At 42.8% G+C, this 18,989-nt stretch overlaps 1 protein-coding gene across 1 annotated transcript in view; it reads left to right on the top strand.

Moving 5' to 3' along the window:
* Positions 1–9,227: 9,227 nt before the first annotated feature.
* serpini1 (serpin peptidase inhibitor, clade I (neuroserpin), member 1) overlaps positions 9,228–18,989 on the top strand; it is an 11,423-nt gene continuing 1,661 nt past the window's right edge. Inside the window, exons 1-7 of the mRNA XM_008285523.1 lie at positions 9,228–9,510; positions 11,171–11,401; positions 11,685–11,879; positions 14,025–14,229; positions 17,517–17,614; positions 18,497–18,583; positions 18,745–18,834. Coding sequence (XP_008283745.1) covers positions 9,243–9,510; positions 11,171–11,401; positions 11,685–11,879; positions 14,025–14,229; positions 17,517–17,614; positions 18,497–18,583; positions 18,745–18,834 — 1,174 coding nt within the window. The 5' untranslated portion in view covers positions 9,228–9,242. The remainder of the gene's footprint in view (positions 9,511–11,170; positions 11,402–11,684; positions 11,880–14,024; positions 14,230–17,516; positions 17,615–18,496; positions 18,584–18,744; positions 18,835–18,989) is intronic.

Raw genomic sequence — 18,989 nt, 5'->3', positions numbered from 1 at the left:
TGTTTCTGCTAAACTGTACCCAAGATATTTAAAATTTAGTGCACACACACACATACGTTTTCCCAGGAATCGATCAGTGGATTGATTGGTGACTTTGAGGGGTGGGCTGACTCTAGAGCGGAGACGATGAGCAGGAGAGAGAGAGGCTGATAAAATGGTGGAAGTGATTTGGTAATAGAGTCCATATGCAAAACGCACGCACTCTTTCATTTCCAGCTGCTGAGTCTGAAAAGCAAATCTATATTTTCTGTTAAAACAGGAACTCTGTAGGAAGCTCAGCGTGCAGCCGTCATGAATATACATGTGCTTTTCCTGCTATGACTATGTTCCTCCGTGCTTGAACACCAAATCGATCATCCACTTGCCCGTCAGTCTGTGTGCAGTTATTACACCTGTCTGCCGGCTAACCCTCCACTTGGTGACACATGCAAAAACAGTTGAATGTGAGTGACTCAGATGCCCCCCCCCCCCCCACATTATCACCTCCCACCGTCTGTCTCCTCTCTCCATCTCGGCCTCCTCCATCCAGCTATGGCTTCTCATTCGGGATCACCTGCCTTCTTACCCCCTGTTACCCAACCTCCCCCAAACATTACCCACGGACACATACATACCCCTGCCCCCTCCCCACAGGACTAGTTTATAGTAACCTTTCCTGTACTCCAGTGTCTCCCTGGTCTTTAGTCCGTTTGGAGAAAAAAAAAAAACCCTCTAGTCTTTTCACTTTTACCACTGACCCCAAATAGAGGGCCGATCCAATTACGGCTCAAAACCTCCTAACTGCACTCCCACAGCGCCATAGCTGCTGGTGTATGTGTGTGTCTGTCTGAGGGGGGGTTGTTTTTTTTTTTTTTTTACTGATACGGAGAAAGAAAAGAAACAGTGTTTAGTCTTCCTTGGCAGAGTGTGGCGAGCAGTCAACCGTCTTGCCATTCTATGCAGGGGGTCGTTAGATATCGTTGGCTCAGAGTCAAAGCCGGTATCTGCATGGAGGCTCCCTCTATTCATCCCTCCGATGCTACCTCCTGTCTCCATCTATTTGTTTTTTTTCTTCTTCTCCTTATTTGCATCTCTGGTGCTAATTTTCTACCAACTGTCTTCCTTGTTGTTGTTGGTTTTCCGCGTCTGCTCATCTCTCTTCTTCTCAGTCTGTTTAACCGTCTTTATCCCTCTGTGTCTCTGTGTGCGTCTCTCCCTCTGGGTGTCTTTGTTAGCAGGGATTAATAAAGGGTTGTTAACCTCTGTTTGCCCTCTGTGGAGTGTACAGTGAGCATCTTGGGACTTCGGGCAGGTTCCGTAGCACATTATGTCATTTTCTAACAAGGTACTGAGCTGAGGATGGGCTGTATAGGTAATTCTGTCTGCCATGGAAATGGATATAAAGTGCAGTGGTAGAATAGGGCTGCTACTTAATATAGAAACAATGGTGTGATAATCACTTAAGCATGGTAAATAGGTGCAATCGGCTTTGCTTTGTTTAACCGCTGCTAAATAATGGTTGCTAGTAAAGTATTGCTGCATCCACATACTATCAAATGCTGTGCCATCATTGCAGCATTTTCCTGAAATCCAGATAACGGTCCGAACGCTATTAATGCCGCTATAAAAGTACGGTTTCCATTATTCAGTTCAGAGTTTCTCTCTCAGCTGGCCTCCCTCTCTATTACAGCACATATCTTCTGTTGCCTTCTCAGTTACAGAAAAAAAACATAAAAATCTATAACACATTTTCACACTTGATTACGATTTCCTATGCACGAGGAAATTTAATTCATCGAATTGGCCACTTTGCAAATTAAAAGCTGTAAATGAGCTCATCCTCAAGTTGTTGGAGAGACGGTTTCTGCTTTGGGTGGCATTTTTTGGGAGGGGTTGGGGGAGCTAATAGATAATTTAAAAAAAAAAAAAAAATGATTTGACTGAACACATTTTACCATCTATTGCAATCTAATCATTCTTTAACCTGCTGGATCCTAACTAATTAATTTGAAATAATGCATATATTAGCTGTGATTAAGTTTGTGATGTGAATTATTTACAGCTGGTAACAATAGCAGATAGGCAGTATTTCTGTTTTTATTCAATTTGAATCACCTCCACCAAAGTCATATTTGCAGTGCTGACACCTGATCACAGCTATAGTCCCTTTGACAAAGCAAAAAAGAAGTGTTAACATTTTTTTTTTTAATTTTTAAAAATTAAATTAGGGATGGTTACATTCCATGTAACTGCTTCAGTTTCAAAGGCCTGATATTGTTCATGCTGCTTCATTGTCACACTGTTGTGGCTTTGGCATCATTTTAATGTTATTATCAACACCTATTCTTTTACAAGCGTGGCAAGTCAAAATTCTGCTGTGAAAAAGGTTCGGTGTTATTGTAGCACCGGCAGCTCAATCAAGCATCACAATGAACCACAACACAGAAACACTACAGTCCCACGTATTACAACTGCAGTCCTCCTGGGTGTGCAGACGTATAGACGTTTACTGCGGCTTTCATCTTTATTTGGTGATGGTTTTACATTGCATTAATTGAAAAAGTAACTCACCAAAGGCTTATATTGGCTATTCAGGAACCGCTTCAAAGAAAGATGTTAAAATTGCTTTCTTCTTAGCTGACACATTGCATTTTTATATAGAAAATAGAGCACTCTGTGTGAATATAGTAGGAGTAATTACTACTTTGAGGGGAGCAGTTGTGTACCGCTTTTGAAGATGTGAAGCCTTACAGGATTTAGTCAAAATGATGACACGCACAGTGTTAGATACTTTAAACTCTGCAAAATTCTGTTGAATTATCATTATTGTTCTCTTACAGCATAACCCTCTGAACCCCATGCAGTTACTGTATGTTTTTTTTACTTTTAACACTGCAGCTTTGCTAACAAAAAGAAATCTACAAATTTTTGCCACGTGACTGTCTGTCGCAGCTGAGTCACCGTAGACTTCACAGTTGTGCCCAGGAGCACAGAATATTTTGTTTTTTCGCACAATCTGTCCAGAGCAAACTGTTAACTTTCAGCAATTATTTAAATGACACTTGTAGAATACAGTAACTTTTATAAGAAATCACGATTTTAACCTTTAAGACAGAACTGTATGCCACACATGATTAGTTCATGGGTGGTTGGAAAATAGCGTCGTTTTTGCTTCTTTTTTTTTTTTTTTTAGGATAACATGCCTTGATGTAGGCTTGGGGCTTCAGAGGATGATCTTTTGACTAGATTTTAAATCATTATTCATCTTAAAAATGATGCTGTTTTGTCCCATCCACAAACACATTAGTGTTTTAACATTGCCAGCTTCAGACAGGTAAATCGCCTGAGTGTGTTCTTAGCAGTTAGCATGATTTTGATGCTACATGTTGAGCTTGAGCATTTTTTTTGTTTGTTTGTTTTTACCAAAATTTGCTTCTTGAGATCCATCAGTAGCCACTCAGCCATTTAGCTGCTGTTAGCTGTCTGGGTGCAACACTAGGTGCAAGTGGGGGGTGTGAGAGGAACAGACAGCTTGATTGATGAATTGGATCCACTTTATTGTGCACTGTAATGGAAGTCCCCACCCGCCACAGGAGTTTAGTGCTTCCTTTCTCCTTAGACTGAAATGGAGTTAAAGGCTCTACCCAGTGGTGGGCTTTATTGCAGCCTCCCTGCTCAGTGGGTGAGCAATAGGTGAGAGACAGATGTCTCATCTAACAGGCAAAAGAGAGACAATCACAGAGAGGGGAGTGATTTAAGATTGATGATGTAGGCCTTATGTAAGTTTAATCATTTTTAGTGTGGGTATGCATGTGTGTCCTTGTATTTGACTCAGCTCAAGTCCATGCGAAAAGCGGCGCCTCTATCGCACCTCTAAGGAAAAGTTGAAACTCATGAATGATAATCAGACTCCATTATCTCTGTACTGCAAAGCCCTTTATGAGTTAAACATATTCATGGTGAAATCATGCCAGATTACCCTGCCATTTTAAACAGAGTATCCGTTGCAGAAATTCAACGTTTTTCTGGGCCAGAGATAATCATAGAGATCATTCTCTGCGTTTTTTTTCTCAGGGGGATAGGCCTTGATAAAATGGGATGTTAGCATTTTCCACAGAATTTGTCAAAGCTTCAGCAGTTTGGAAGTGTACTGAGAGCCTAAGAGAACCAGTGTGATGTGATTTGAACTGAAGCAGACTAAGCCTAAGAGGGAGATACTGTTGGGGGACTGTACTGCAGCTCCTCATTTACAGAGGAAAGAAAAAGAGTTTGCTTTGTTTTTGCAAAAATATCCAAGCGCCTGTACGACATGTGTGCCTTGGGAGCATGTGTGTGTTTTTTCTCCCAGACAATGTCAGGGAATGCATTAAGTGACAGAACCGGAGGTGGTGTGCAGACGGGTTACAGGAGACAGAAAATGCTGAGTAGAGTAAGAAAACAGGAGAGTTTATCTGCCTATATGGAAGACGGAAGATGTCTTTTGAGCGCAAAAATTCTTTCTGTCGGCTTGGCAAAACGAAAAATGTCCATCACTTGCAGTTGCCTTGGTAACCTTGGCTTGGAATTATACATGGAAACTTAAAAAGTGCATGTGCACCTGTGGATTTGAACCATGAATGAGGATGTTCATGTTTAATAAATTCCCCTGGCCTCCGAAGCATGCCGTCTCAAGGTGTTGGGTTTAAATGGCAGTAAGGATTAACGTACGTGCTGTGGTTTTGGGTGACGTCACGTTTTAATTGTAGAAATGTCAACTGCCGGTCTATTCTGCCTGAGAATTAGGATTACACAGAGAGATTAAAGGCTGCTTTTTAAAGGCCAGCGAGTTTAATTGCATGGAATTAATCAAGTTGTCAGGATTAAACTCGCGCAACTTAAACCAGAAGAGATTCTCTGACACATTCGGTTCTTTCAGTCACGAGAGAAACTTTTTATAGCCGGGTGTTGGGTTTCCCCGCTTACCTGGGAGGCATGCTGGGAAACCCACTTGAGCAGATTAGAGCCAAAGTTGGGCTCACAGTCATCAATGGCCAAACTGGCAAAGTGTGGGATCCTCTTGCAGACAGCGTGCCACAGCTCAAAAGGTCAGAATGGTGTCACTGTTACAAGTAAAAGCCAGCCACCCATGGTGTTATTATCCACTCACACATGCACACTTGCACACAGACACACAGAGGTGCACACACAATTATGCCCCACACTACTTTCCCTGGCTTAACTGCATGGCTGGGTCTTTCCTTACAGAAAACAGGGCCGACTGTCTCAGAAAAGTTCAGCTCCCACAGCTCAGAAGGTCAGGAACATTACCTCCATTTACATCTCTGCCAGCCGCCTCCTCTTTTCCCGCAGCCCTTCTTACTCTCTCTGGATTTCTCTCCTTCGCTCTGCAACGTCTGACTCACAGCATGACATGTGAGAACAGGTGAACGCACGTGACTAACAGTATATTAACTGCAATGCGTCAGGTTTGCATTTCCTCGGGTGTCATTTTATTTTTCATCTTAAGTCTTGTTTAAATTTGTGCATTGGTAGCGCACAAAGGCTGTTTCCAGCTATAACTCATGTGCCTGACAAATTGATTTATTTACTTCTATTAAATTTCTTTATTCAAAGTGTATTCATGCTTTTTTTTTAATCCTCCTACTGGACCCCTTTTATTCTTTTTTAAAATAATTAATGAACGCATTAAGGGATAAGGCTGGAGCTATTCTATACTTTCGGTACAGTCAACAACTAACAATGCCTCAAATTGTTTATTTAATTTTGAACACAAATTGGTTATTTTTCTGAACCTGCTGGATGACTTTGTGTTTGGCAAATGTTGCTCAAGTAGGAGTAAACTGTGAATTTGCTGGGAACTGTTTTCAGCTGTGAATTAACATATAGTTGTTGCTCCTGGGAGTATTTTTGTAGCGCAATGATGAATGTGGGATTTAGACAAAATAAACAGTATGTTCATTTTTGTGAAAGAACATGTCACTCAGTACAATGGTGGGGGAGATCTGGGAGGCAGAATAATAAGATATAGCAGGTTTGGGCTAAACAGGCAATACATGTTGGTAGGGTCAACTGAAAAAGTGAATTTGTCATTACTTTCAGCTGTTACTGGAAAAATTACACTGTAAAAGGCTCATCAAAAAAAAAAGAAATATGTTTGCATCAATCTTTAAGTGATGAAAACACATGACATTTTGTTTCACCAACAAACTACGTTGAGTTAGGGGAGTTAGCTTTTCCACCACAATCAAAGATAATGTTAAATATTGCTTATAAAATAATTGGTAGCATGAAAGTTTTTAAGTTAAATTCTTGTAAAAAAAAAAAAAAAAAAAATAGGTTGTACCAACTAGTGTTTCCATGGTACTTGAAAGGATTTTTCAACTGGTGTGCACTTAATTATCATAATTGTGAACACAAGATTTTAAGTTTAATAATTTTAAAGGTTTAAAGGTATCAGGTTGCTCAGATGTTACATAGATAGGGGAGGGAACTTGAAGTCATGACGTCAAGGTGAAGAAAAAATCAGACATCAAGCCAATTTCATTAAGTTATCTTAGCTCAAACTTAACTAGCGCAGAAATGTGGAGTTTTGATTACAAAAAATAATAAGTGGGTGCAATTACCAGCATTATGTCAACCCAACCCATCAAAAGTAATATATGCAACTTAAAATGTTTATCTAAATAATTTGATCAAAATGTTTTATATTGTAATCATACCCGTAATTAAGTGGTGCATGGGTACAGGTCCCTTGTTAGAATGAGATGGTTTTGAGACTATGCTAAACTCAACTAATTTGAGATCCAATCTCGAGATCATCAGTCACATATTTGACAAGTGGTTTGTGATTCTGCGATGTGAAGAAACTTTGTGAGGCAAACTACATTTCCATTTGCGGACTCAAGCAGGTGCAAGTCAAGCTGGCGGTTTGGTCGATGCTAAAACTGTCAGAAGCAGTTTGTCAGAATACAAATAGACGGAGAACAAATAAGATGAGATCCTGACTGTCACCAGTGAAGGACGTAAAGTGGATGTGACATGTGGTGGTGCGAAGTTTGCAAGTGAATGAGGAATCGTATTTGGAAGCTTATAATGAAGCTGCTGTATATTGTAAACGCAAAGCATCAGTTCAAGCATCACTTGGAGTCTCGTGATAATCTATATTTTTGTTGATATTATTGGCAAATCTACACAATAAGACAGAATCCAAAAATGTATTAATTTGTCTCCCAACATTTTCTGACTTTCTTTTTTTTTGTGACAATCAGTCCCAAAATACTTTGTTTTTTTGAAAGTGTAAATCCTTAAAGAGAAGAATAATTTCCTAAAAAGCTGGGCACTGAACTCTGGGATCTATTTTCAGACGCCGATTATGTTCTTTAGTTGGTTTTTTACAGAAGAACAGCTCATGAGGAATTCAGTCAAGATAAACGAGAGCATCCATATTCATAATTATGAAGGAACATGTCACGTTCTGCTCGAATGTGAATCGCTGATGTGTTTTTAGTAGTTTTGGACAACAGTGGAGGTCTGTGGTGCAGAAGAATATGCTAAATCAGGCTTCGAATACACACATAATACTATTCAGTAGTCTAAATTCATGGTTGGTTACAGTCTTTCCATTAAAAAATTGAAATCAATGCATCCCCGACACGAGGTTGGACCAGTTCATTTTGGGAAGGTAAACAGTTTGTCACATGCCAGAGCAGAACAGAGGAAAGGACAGGACAACAGGATGGGGCGCTAATTTTCTGGCTGCTGCCCATTGTTAATGTTGTTGACACCACAGTCACCTGCCATCTCACACATACAGCATTAGCCAGCAGATTCCAGCCCTGCGTGGGACTGCTAATTGAATCCTTTATACAAGCTATAATAACAGCAGCACAGCAGAGAAACAAAACAGATGTCTATGTGTTATTCCCCCCTATCTCTGTTTGTACTCAATATCTTTCTCTGTCTTTATGCTATATATCACTGACTCTCTTTTTCTGTTTGACCAGCGGTAAAAACAATGTTGCTTGGCAACAACAGAGATATGGCGCAGTGTGTGTATATTTGGTGTCATTTTGGGTAGGTAAAGAGACAGAGAAGGTGGGAAAGTACGAGAGGGAGGAGGAGGAGATTGGGTGAAGATGGATAAAATATGGATAAGAGGAGGATGAGAAAGAGTGTGATGACATGGAGAGATGACAGGAGGGATGGAGGATGGGGGAAGTAAAGGCCTTTTTCCAAATCAGTCATTCTTGACAAAAACTCATCCATTCATATAAAAAGGTTTAACCACATACACACACACACACAGGGGGAACAAAGCATATTTTGAAGGAAAGAGGCTGATTTAACTCAAGAAGATAAGAATGGCTATTAAATATGTATAAGCTCATTTAGCAGATGTGTTCAGAACAGCCGCGCAGACTGCAGTATGCACATGTTACTACACATTATTGTTTATATATTATCTCACTGCCTCGTTCTAGCTCCGTTGTGCCTCCTCCTTTCATTTCACAGCACTCTTTTACCAGTTTTATTGTATTTAGCAGCATTTTTATGAGAATCAGTCTCGTTTGTATTCACAAGTTCACTTCTGCAAGTAGAAATTGTTACTGGCTATTTTTTTTTAGTCGTCGTATTCTTTTCTCTTTTTTTTTTTTTTGTTGCTTTTACCGTTTAAATTGGCAGAATGATTGACAGATGTTTTCTGTCTCGCTCTGGTCCTCTGCTTTCCTTTCGTCATCCCACATCCCTGCTCTCTCTTTCATCCCTGTCTGTCTCTTCCAAAATCCTCTTGTCCTTCATCTGTGTTTCTCTCTTACGCAATAATCTTTTCTGCTATTATCTCTGTCTCTTTCCTTCCCTCCCCTCTGCAATCCTGCTGTCTCTACCTTTACTTTACTATTCTGTCTGCAATCTTCTTCTCTCTACTTTTGGCTCCGTTCCCTCCCCCAAATCATTTTCTCTGATCTTGTTCTCCCTCCATCCATCTGTCTTCCTTCCTTCCTTCCTTCCTTCCGCACCTCTTTGGCTGCCCATCCCCCTTCCATGTCTCCAATCACTCATTTCCTTTTCCTTAACCCTCTATCCCATCCATCCATCTTCTCCTCCAAACATATTTTTCCACTTTTCTTCCTATCCTTTCTTTTTCCCCTCATTTTCCATCCCCTTTTCTCCTATCATTCTGTCAATCATCACATTAAATTACTCTTCTTTTTTTTCCACTCCATACACCCTCTTTCCCTCAGCTCTCTGTGGTCTGTGCTGCGATGTTGATCCTGGACGTTTTGTCCCCGCTCCTCCTCCTCTCCATCCTGTTGCCGGGCTACGGTTGCCGGGCGGCGGACATTCCAGAGGACACTACATCAGAGTTCTCGGTCAGACTGTACCACCGGCTGCAGGCAGCAGGGGGTCAGGACAACATCATTTTCTCCCCGCTGAGCGTGGCTGTGGCCCTGGGCATGGTGGAGCTGGGAGCCAGGGGGGCTTCGCTGGAGGAGATACGACAGGCTGTAGGATTCAGCCATCTGCTGCCCGGTGAGAGACACGTTCATAAACACGGGTTCACAAGCATCAGGGTCAGCGGTGGGTGAAAAAAGAGGAGCTGACAAGTGAATAGTCTGTCATTTTGTTTACAATAATAATTCATTTAATTATAAGGCCCGCCTGATGTTTTTACCCATGAACGTCAGTTTAATTGTCTTGTAGAGTGCTACCCTTCCTGTGAAAATGGTTGTATATGGCTTCTGCAATTCGGGAGGGAGTTTTTTTACATTTTGAAAAAACCATCGCCATGATTATTTTGGCTTGAGCAGAGACAATTTAAGCAGAAAGCCTGCGTTACAAACTAAGATGTTGGCAGTTAAGATGGGCTTGGGAGGTCTAATGACACATCAGATCCATTTGCTTTGTGGAAAATGTAGGTGCTAAAAGTTAGAATATCTCTGCCTCTGCTGCTTCATTTTCAACCAGTTTGTAGTTGATGTTTCTCTTGTGAGTCCACCAACTATAAGGTGGTAACATTTTAAGAATGTCACTTTAAATAATATTATAAAACTCACAAGCTTCATATAACATAAATACAATTTTACTCATATTGCATTTATACTTCCCCGATACATACAGCAATATTTCAATTTACAGAATTTGCACAGTGACTAGTTTAGTGGCAAACTACAATTTCACAGAGAGCCATTTCAGATAATTTCACATACTACCTTTAGTGCTTTTAGCATATTAATTTACGACACATTGGTATTTATTTAGTGATGTATATTTATATACAATTGTTTTATATTAAAACATTATCTACTGATTTTAATAACATTGGTTATCCTTGGCCTTAAAAACAGAAAGCTGAATGAGAAAACACTGTGCATTGTAAAATGTTTTTTTAATAGCTCAGAGAGAACGAGGACCCAAATGTATGACATGACAGCCAGATTTAAAGGGAAAAAAGCAAGCCCATGCAAATATCCGAAAACAAGACAGGCATAAAAATTGAGGGAGCAGAATGAACAACACAAATCCAGGTAGACAAACAAAGGTGCAGGGAACAAGGAGAGGCCAGAATAAAAGTAGCAAATAGTTCACAATCTAAAAAAAGGCACAAAATGCAATTGCTTAGGGGACACGGGGTGAAAACAGATGAAATGACAACTGAGAAGAAACGCTGGACTATAGATACACAAGGAACCGAAAGGTAACAACACACAAGTGAGACTAAAAAGGACAAAGCGAAGGTAAAACTAACAGAGACACACGAGGGGTTTCTTCCAAATCACATACATTGTTTTTCTTTTACTGCCAGTGTGTACTATAGCTGCCATTACACAGTGTGCATACAACTTGTCATAATAATGTGCTTTAAACTTTGGCTGTCGCAGTCTGTCGTGTAAAATGAATTGTCATCTCTTTGTGCACCCCAAGCAGATCAATTAAAATAAATGACAAAAGTATTGTGAATATTTGTCTGTGTTTGAACTTGAGATCTTAGCAGGAAGAGATGTGAAATATAAATGTAATATATGTGAAGGATATTCTTTGTATTCTCTATGCAAAAAATTGCTTTTTTGCTATTACTACACTTTTGTTTAACAAGAAAAAAACTGTTGATTTTTGCGTAACTGCATTTTAAAAGCACCTTGTAGGACAACAGATGTGACAGTATGAATGTGAGTCTCGCTCTGTTTTCCAGGCGTGGAGTTCTCTCTGCTCCAGAACCTGACAGCGGCTCTGTCGGATGATGATACGCACTACGTGATCCGATTTGCCAACAGCCTCTTCCTGCAGGAGGGCGTCACCTTTAACCCCGAGTTTTTGCATCTGATGAGGAAGTACTTCCGGGCTGATGTGGAAACGGTGGACTTCAGCGAGTCATCAGCTGTGGCCGATCAGATCAACAACTGGGTAGAGAATCATACCGAGAGTGAGTTAGAGAAAGAGGGAGAGAGATGAGTAGTGATACAGTATAAATGTGTACTTGTTTGTGCATTCCTTACATTCTTTAAAATAATATACAGCACTGTCAGAGGACTTCTAATGACATCAGTGTGTTCTAAAACAAAGAATATTAAATACATTTTCAACCCCTTAAATTCACAAACTGTACTTATCATTAGTTACGACTTCAGAAGCTGCACCACAACAGCAGCTATCCCGAGGCTGATGAAATGCAGATCCTAATACACTCCACAAATTGCTCCCTCCAGGTAAGATCCGTGCGCTGCTATCAGCCGAGGACTTCAGCAGCGTGACCCGCCTGACCCTAGTGAACGCCGTCTACTTCAGAGGCTCCTGGAAAAACCAGTTCAGACCAGAGAACACCAGGACCTTTTCCTTCAGCAAAGACGATGGCTCTGAGGTCCAGACGCTCATGATGTACCAACAGGGAGACTTTTACTACGGTAAGAAGAAAGTGTGCGCGTCTCTCTATCTGTGCATTTGTAGAATTATACTTGTGGCTTTTTCTCTGGAGCCCTTGATTTTCAGTTCATATTTCCTGAGGTTATTTAAAATGTTAATCTTAGATGTGAAATATTCATATTTGGAGTGGTACTCCCAGGAAAGGCTTCTCTTCTCTGCTCAGTCTGCTCTGCTGCTAACTTTCTCTTCACTTGCACAAACACCTCTAGTATGTCATTTTAAAAGAATATTTTAAAAGTTTTTGTTTTTTTTTACATTACATTATTAGCTGTACTGTGACAGTCTGTGCTAAGTTGAGATTTAATATATTAGGTTTTTCTAATAACAGAAGACAAGACAAACTACACTCAGTTTGTTGAAGTCTTTTTATATTCTGTTTCATTTGTTTATCCATTTGACTTTCCTTCCAACAACTGTCCCTTTTCTTATCTTTTGTTGCTTCTGTGTTGAAAGTTGTTTTTTTACAGCCTTGCTTTGTCCAATCTCAGTAAATGTGATGTCTTAAGGTTATTTTTATGTAACAAGATTTATTTAGGCTTTAGTTTTTAACCACACCTTATACATCTTTAACGTCATAATCTAGTTGTTCAGCGCATGTTCAGTTTTGGTGTATTTGTTGACTTGCCAGTGCTGGGAAATGCAAGACTGTCTGTACGGAGTCTAGCAGTTTGGCTGTTATGATGTTACATGAATGATTTCATTCCATCTCTTCTGCATCTACTCATTTTTTGTCTGCCGCACTGCCAAAGACAGTTACATCATATTTTTACTGCACTGCTACTAAAGTTGGTGCATTTCGGTTATTTTGGTGCCGTCTGTATGCGTGTAGTGAGATTGCACACTTACATACACCTACGTTCTCACATAGTCATGCTCATACACTCAGGATCAAGGAAATCTGTGCATGTGTGAACTGGTGTGTGTGTGTGTGTGTGTGTGTGTGTGTGTGTTTGTGTGTGTGTGTGTGTGTGTGTTTGTGTGTGTGTGTGTGTGTTTGTTTGTGTGTGTGTGTGTGCACGCGAGTGTAGTGTGTGCATGTGTGGATGTGTGTGTTTGAGCGCTGCAAAATAGGGACAGGTCCTTGGGGAGAAGGCTGCGTTTGCATTCTCTTTTTGAAGCACAATCATATTGGTTAAGTAAAATGTTTTGGGAAGCCACATCCCATTCTTTGCTGCATTGTTTCCTCACTCTGCATCGGCAAAGGCTTCCCACAACGCTAAGTTAATGAAGGATAATCAGTGTTTTTGTTGTAATTTTCCCTTTTAAGCTGCTTCTAAAGAAAACTCAAAAGAATGTGCAAAGAATGGGATCAAATCCGGCGGTGTTAATTTGTTTTTAATCTCCATCTCACACTAGAAAACCCAAGTAAGTGGGATAATCTTGTGTTTAGATTTAAAATCTAGTTGGACCTCATTTGGGTGTAAAAGGATTATCACATCCTGACTAAGAAATAGTGTCTCACTTAATTCAAGTAAATGTTTCTTGCCTTGTCTTGATTAGAATTTAAATGTGAGGGTTTTGTTTAATTAGATACAAGAGTACAAGTCTGTTAAAGATCTTCCTCAAGGCTATGAAGCTGTCACATTTCACTCTGTATCTGGAAGAAGATATCAGCTCTTACAGATGTCCGTGTGCACATGTGATGTATAATCACACGTGCAGACATCTATATGTGTGTGGGCAGGTATTTTCTAAATATACATGCAAGGATGTTTCTGATTTTCCTCGATCCAATAGTGGTTTCTTTCATTTCCTGCCTGAAGACAGACAAGTGCATGTTTGAGTAAAAAATTTATTTCACTGATAAACACACTATCCTTTTCTGCCTAATTGATTTTTTTCTTGGGATTTCAACAAAGCACTGGCAGCACTAGGCACAGTGACTACATACAGTATGGCATGTATGTAATCCATTTTCACACCAAGTGTAAGCAAAGGCTTTGAAGTGAAGCGTCAGTGGTTTTCAATTAGAGCACGACCACACACACTGTAATCGATTCAGCCAATCAATGTGCCTTAACACATGCTTCCATTTGTGTACGTTCCCTCCTCGGTAAAGGTCCCAGGCACCAGATGCGTACAGTATGTGTGTGTACCCACAGCTGTGTATGTTTCTTCTCCATCAGGCGAGTTCAGTGATGGCTCACAGGAAGCTGGTGGTGTGTACCAGGTGTTGGAGATGCCCTACGAGGGAGAGGACATGTCCATGATGATCGTTCTGCCTCGGCAGGAGGTACCGCTGGCTTCTCTGGAGCCCATCATCAAAGCACCTCTGCTGGAGGAGTGGGCTAACAATGTCAAACGGCAGAAGGTGGAAGTCTACCTGCCGAGGTGAGAGATGACACACACAAACACATTCATGTATTTGTATGCAAGAACACACTCTGGCATTGTGCTTTAGAAGTTGTTTTGTCTACCTACCTGCTAATTTTCCTGCATAATACAAGCACACATGCACAGAAACAGACGTAAAGCTACACATGCGATGTATCTACAACATACTGGTACTGATTAAACCCCTAAAAGCTCATATCTCCATCCATCCATCCATTGTCTTCCGCTTATCCGGGGTCGGGTCGCAGGGGCAGTAGGCGGAGCAGGTCTTCCCAGACCTCCCTCCCCCCGGCAACGCTTTCCAGCTCTGCCTGGGGGATCCCGAGGTGTTCCCAGGCCAGCCGAGAGATATAATCCCTCCAGCGGGCTCTGGGTCTGCCCCGGGGTCTCCTCCCAGGTGGACGTGTCCGGAAAACCTCCAGAGGAAGCCTCCCCGGAGGCATCCGAACCAGATGTCCATAGCACCTCAACTGGCTCCTTTCGACGCGAAGGAGCAGCGGCTCTACTCCAAGCTCCCTCCGGATGTCCGAGCTCCTCACCCTATCTCTAAGGCTGAGCCCAGCCACCCTACGGAGGAAGCTCATTTCGGCCGCTTGTATCCGCGATCTTGTTCTTTCGGTCACGACCCAAAGCTCGTGACCATAGGTGAGGGTTGGGATGTAGATGGACTGGTAAATCGAGAGCTTTGCCTTGCGGCTCAGCTCTCTCTTCACCACGACGGTCTGGTACAGCGCCCACATTACTGCTGACGCCGCACCGAGCTGCCTGTCCATCTCGCGCTCCATTTTCCCATCACTCGTGAACAAGATCCCGAGATACTTAAACTCCCTCGCTTGAGGAGGTGGCAATCCACCAGCTTCCGGCAGAGAACGATGGCCTCGGACTTGGAGGTACTGATCCGCATCCCTGCCGTTTCACACTTGGCTGCAAACCGCTCCAGTGAGTGCTGAAGGTCATGGTCTGATGAAGCCAGCAGTACCCCGTCGTCTGCAAAAAGCAGAGACAAGATCCTGAGGTCCCCAAACCGGACACCCTCCTCTCCCTGACTGCGCCTTAAGATCCTGTCCATGAAAACCACAAACAGGATCAGTGACAAGGGACAGCCCTGGCGGAGTCCAACACCCACTGGGAACGTGTCCGACTTATTGCAGAGAATGCGGACACAGCTCGCACTTTGGTTGTACAGGGACCGTATGGCTCATAGCAGCGAGCCTGGCACCCCATACTCCCTCAGTACCCCCCACAGAGTTCCTCGGGGGACACGGTCATAGGCCTTCTCCAGATCCACAAAGCACATGTGGACTGGCAGGTCGAACTCCCATGCCCCCCTCAGCAGCTCCACAAGGGTAAAGAGCTGGTCCACTGTTCCGCGACCAGGACGAAATCCGCATTGCTCCTCCTGAATCCGAGGGTTCGACAATCGGCCGAAGCCTCCTTTCCAGCACCCTAGAGAAAACTTTCCCGGGGAGGCTGAGAAGTGTGATACCTCGATAATTAGCACACACTCTCCGGTCCCCCTTTTTAAAAATGGGAACCACCACCCCTGTCTGCCACTCCACAGGCACTTTACCCGATGCCCACGCGACATTGAAGAGACGTGTCAGCCATGACAGTCTGACAATGTCCAGAGCCTTCAGCATCTCAGGGCGAATCTCATCCACACGGGGAGATTCTCAACTACCTCGGCGACCTCTACCATGGATATGGACGCAGAAGCCCCCAAGTCTTCAGGCTCTGCCCCTTCATCAGAGGACGTGTTTACCGGGTTCAGGAGTTCCTCGAAGTCCTCCTTCCACCGCTCGACGAGATCCCCAGTCTGGGTCAGCAGTTCTTCTCCCCAACTGTACACAGCCTGGGCAAATCCCTGCCTCCCCTTTCTGAGGTGTCGGACGGTTTGCCAGAACTTCCTTGGGGCCGACCGAAAGTCCTTCTCCATAGCTTCCCCAAACTCCTCCCACACCCGAGTTTTAGCTTCCACGACCGCCGCAGCTGCAGCCCTTTTGGCCAGCCGGTACCTGCCTGCTGCTTCAGGAGACCCCCAAGCCAACCAGGCCCGAAAGGTCTCCTTCTTCAGCCTGACGGCTTCCCTCACCGCCGGTGTTCACCAGCAGGTTTTGGGGTTGCCTCTGCGACAGGCACCAGTGACCTTTTGGCCACAGCTCCAAACGGCTGCTTCTGCAACGGAGGCTTTGAACATGGACGACTCTGACTCCATGTCCCCAACGTCCCCCGGGATGCAGGAAAAACTCTTCCGGAGGTGGGAATTGAAAACCCCACGGACAGGGACCTCTGCCAGACGTTCCCAGTTCACCCGCATTACGCGTTTGGGTTTACCAGGTCTGTCCGACAGACCTCCCCGCCATCGGATCCAACTCACCACCAGGTGGTGATCAGTTGACAGCTCTGCTCCTCCCTTCACCCGAGTGTCCACAACATACGGCCGCAGATCTGATGACACAACTACAAAGTTGATCATCGACCTTTGGCCTAAGGTACTCTGGTACCAAGTACACTTATGAGCAACCTTGTGTTCGAACATGGTGTTTGTTATGGCCAATCTGCGGCTAGCACAGAAGCCCAAAAACAAAACACCGCTCAGGTTCAGATCAGGCAGGCCGTTCCTCCCAATCACGCCCCTCCAGGCTTCACCGTCATTGCCCACGTGAGCATTGAAGTCCCCCAGGAGAACTGTGGAGTCCCCAGGCAGCACCCCTTCCAGGACACCACCCAGTGACTCCAAGAAGCCCGAATACTCTGAACTGCTGTTTGGTGCATCAGCACAAACAACAGTCAGAGTTTTCCCCTCTGCAACACGCAGTCGCAGAGAGGCAAACCTCTCGTTCTCCACCAGGGGGCGGTACGCCAGGACGCCCGCTCCTGCCTACCACCCGGTGGGCATAGCATATATTTAGATATGTTTTCCCATGAAAATAATTCCTTCATGCCTTCAAATGGCTTAGAAGAAAACACTACTTTAGGCAACACAAGTTGTAGTATTTGAGTAATTTAATCGTACATGTCACAAAACCAGCTCTAGACAAGAAACCAACCACCACTTAGACATGTTAACAAGATTTTTTTTTTTTTTTAAATCTTCATCGGAGGTGGCCTTTAATATTTTAGCTAATTGTTTCAAAGTGGAATGATGCACATGAGTAGGGGTTTAATTCACAGCTACTTAATCTGTCACCCTTTGGTAAATTGTAATCCGCTTGCTTCATCCCACACATTTCTTACAATGCCTATGATTAACTGAACATTTAAACCCAAACCTCACTGTTTAGGTTTAAGGTGGAGCAGAAGATTGATCTGAGAAACACTTTGCAGGAGCTGGGGATAAAGAACATCTTCACCAACGACGCTGATCTCTCTGCCATGACAGGTGACGCATAGTTACATTCAAAACAGCTGCACACACGGGCATAAAAACATGATGCACACTGCAAAATGTTGACACATACTGTATTTACATACAAGTAGATTATTAGAAAACACACATTCATACAGCTATAGATATGAGGTTCAGTGTGAGATGTGATTTCTCCTTCTTGGCAGCAGCGAAGTAAGTACTTTCTAAGGTAACCAAGGTAACTGGCACTGAGTGGGTAGGTCAGAGCTGTCACATCATCCATTAAAAATAGATCCAGAGACTGAGACAGATATACGCATAGAGGCAGAAAAATAGATGCATTAATGTGTTGGGATAATTTACACCTAAATAAAATGTGTTCTCAATGAAAGCCAAATTACACATAGGCAACCAACATATACAAACAAGCATACAAAAAATAAAATAATGATTAGAAAGTTATTAGCCTTCCTTGAAGATCCAGCTGAAAACAGCTTGTTCTCATCAGGTGGAGCTGATATTACATTGTGTCTAAGTTGTGCTGGTCTTTGGAACATCTTGTTCTTGTTATAACATCCTCAGCTCAACATGTACTCAGAGGACACGATCTGTTCTGGCAGGCAGGTGGTAAGAGGGGGCAGCTTGAAAGGCTTTCTGTCATTGGGGAAATAGTTGTTCAGCATTTTCTTTCTGAACAGACGTCACTTCTTAAGAAACTGCTGCTTCATGTGACCTTTCTGTCTGGTTTACAATGTTGATCCGGCTAATAAGTGGGTATACGATACAGAAGCATTCTCTGTACTGCTACGTGTACATACAGTTTTGAGTCAATGTTGCCACATCAGTGTCAGATTTGATATATATCTTATAAAGATAAGATGCTGATTTATATGCTTTTGTTTGTGCATTGTCCAGATGGTAAGGATCTGTACATTGGAAAAGCAGTGCAGAAGGCCTACCTGGAGGTGACAGAGGAGGGAGCAGAGGGAGCTGTCGGTTCAGGTAGACTCATAATCTTCCTTATCATCAACATTGATGAATGCATAACATTTTTGCTTGCTTGAGTGGGTCTTACACAGCAGAGTCAGCTGCAAGTTTACAAAACACTTGTCAGCAAATAACACTGATAGTTGTTCCCCTTTCTTTTTCTTTGTCTCTCTTAGGAATGATTGCCCTGACCAGGACTCTGGTGCTGTACCCACAGGTCATGGCAGATCACCCGTTCTTCTTTGTCATCAGGAACAGAAGGACAGGTGCGTGCGTGTGTGTGTGTGTGTGTGTCTGTGTGTGTGTGTCTGTGTGTGTCTGTGCATGTAAATATAAAGCATTTGAAGGGGTAGGACAAGTATTCCACGACATATAACCTCTTAAGACCCAAGCTCTTGTTTAATATGCATTTTTTATTAAG

Source organism: Stegastes partitus, unplaced genomic scaffold (genome assembly GCF_000690725.1).
Source record: "Stegastes partitus isolate 25-593 unplaced genomic scaffold, Stegastes_partitus-1.0.2 Scaffold406, whole genome shotgun sequence".
Lineage (NCBI taxonomy): Eukaryota > Metazoa > Chordata > Actinopteri > Pomacentridae > Stegastes > Stegastes partitus.
Note: the sequence above shows the minus strand (reverse complement) of the source record. Positions and strands in the feature narration are given on the sequence as shown.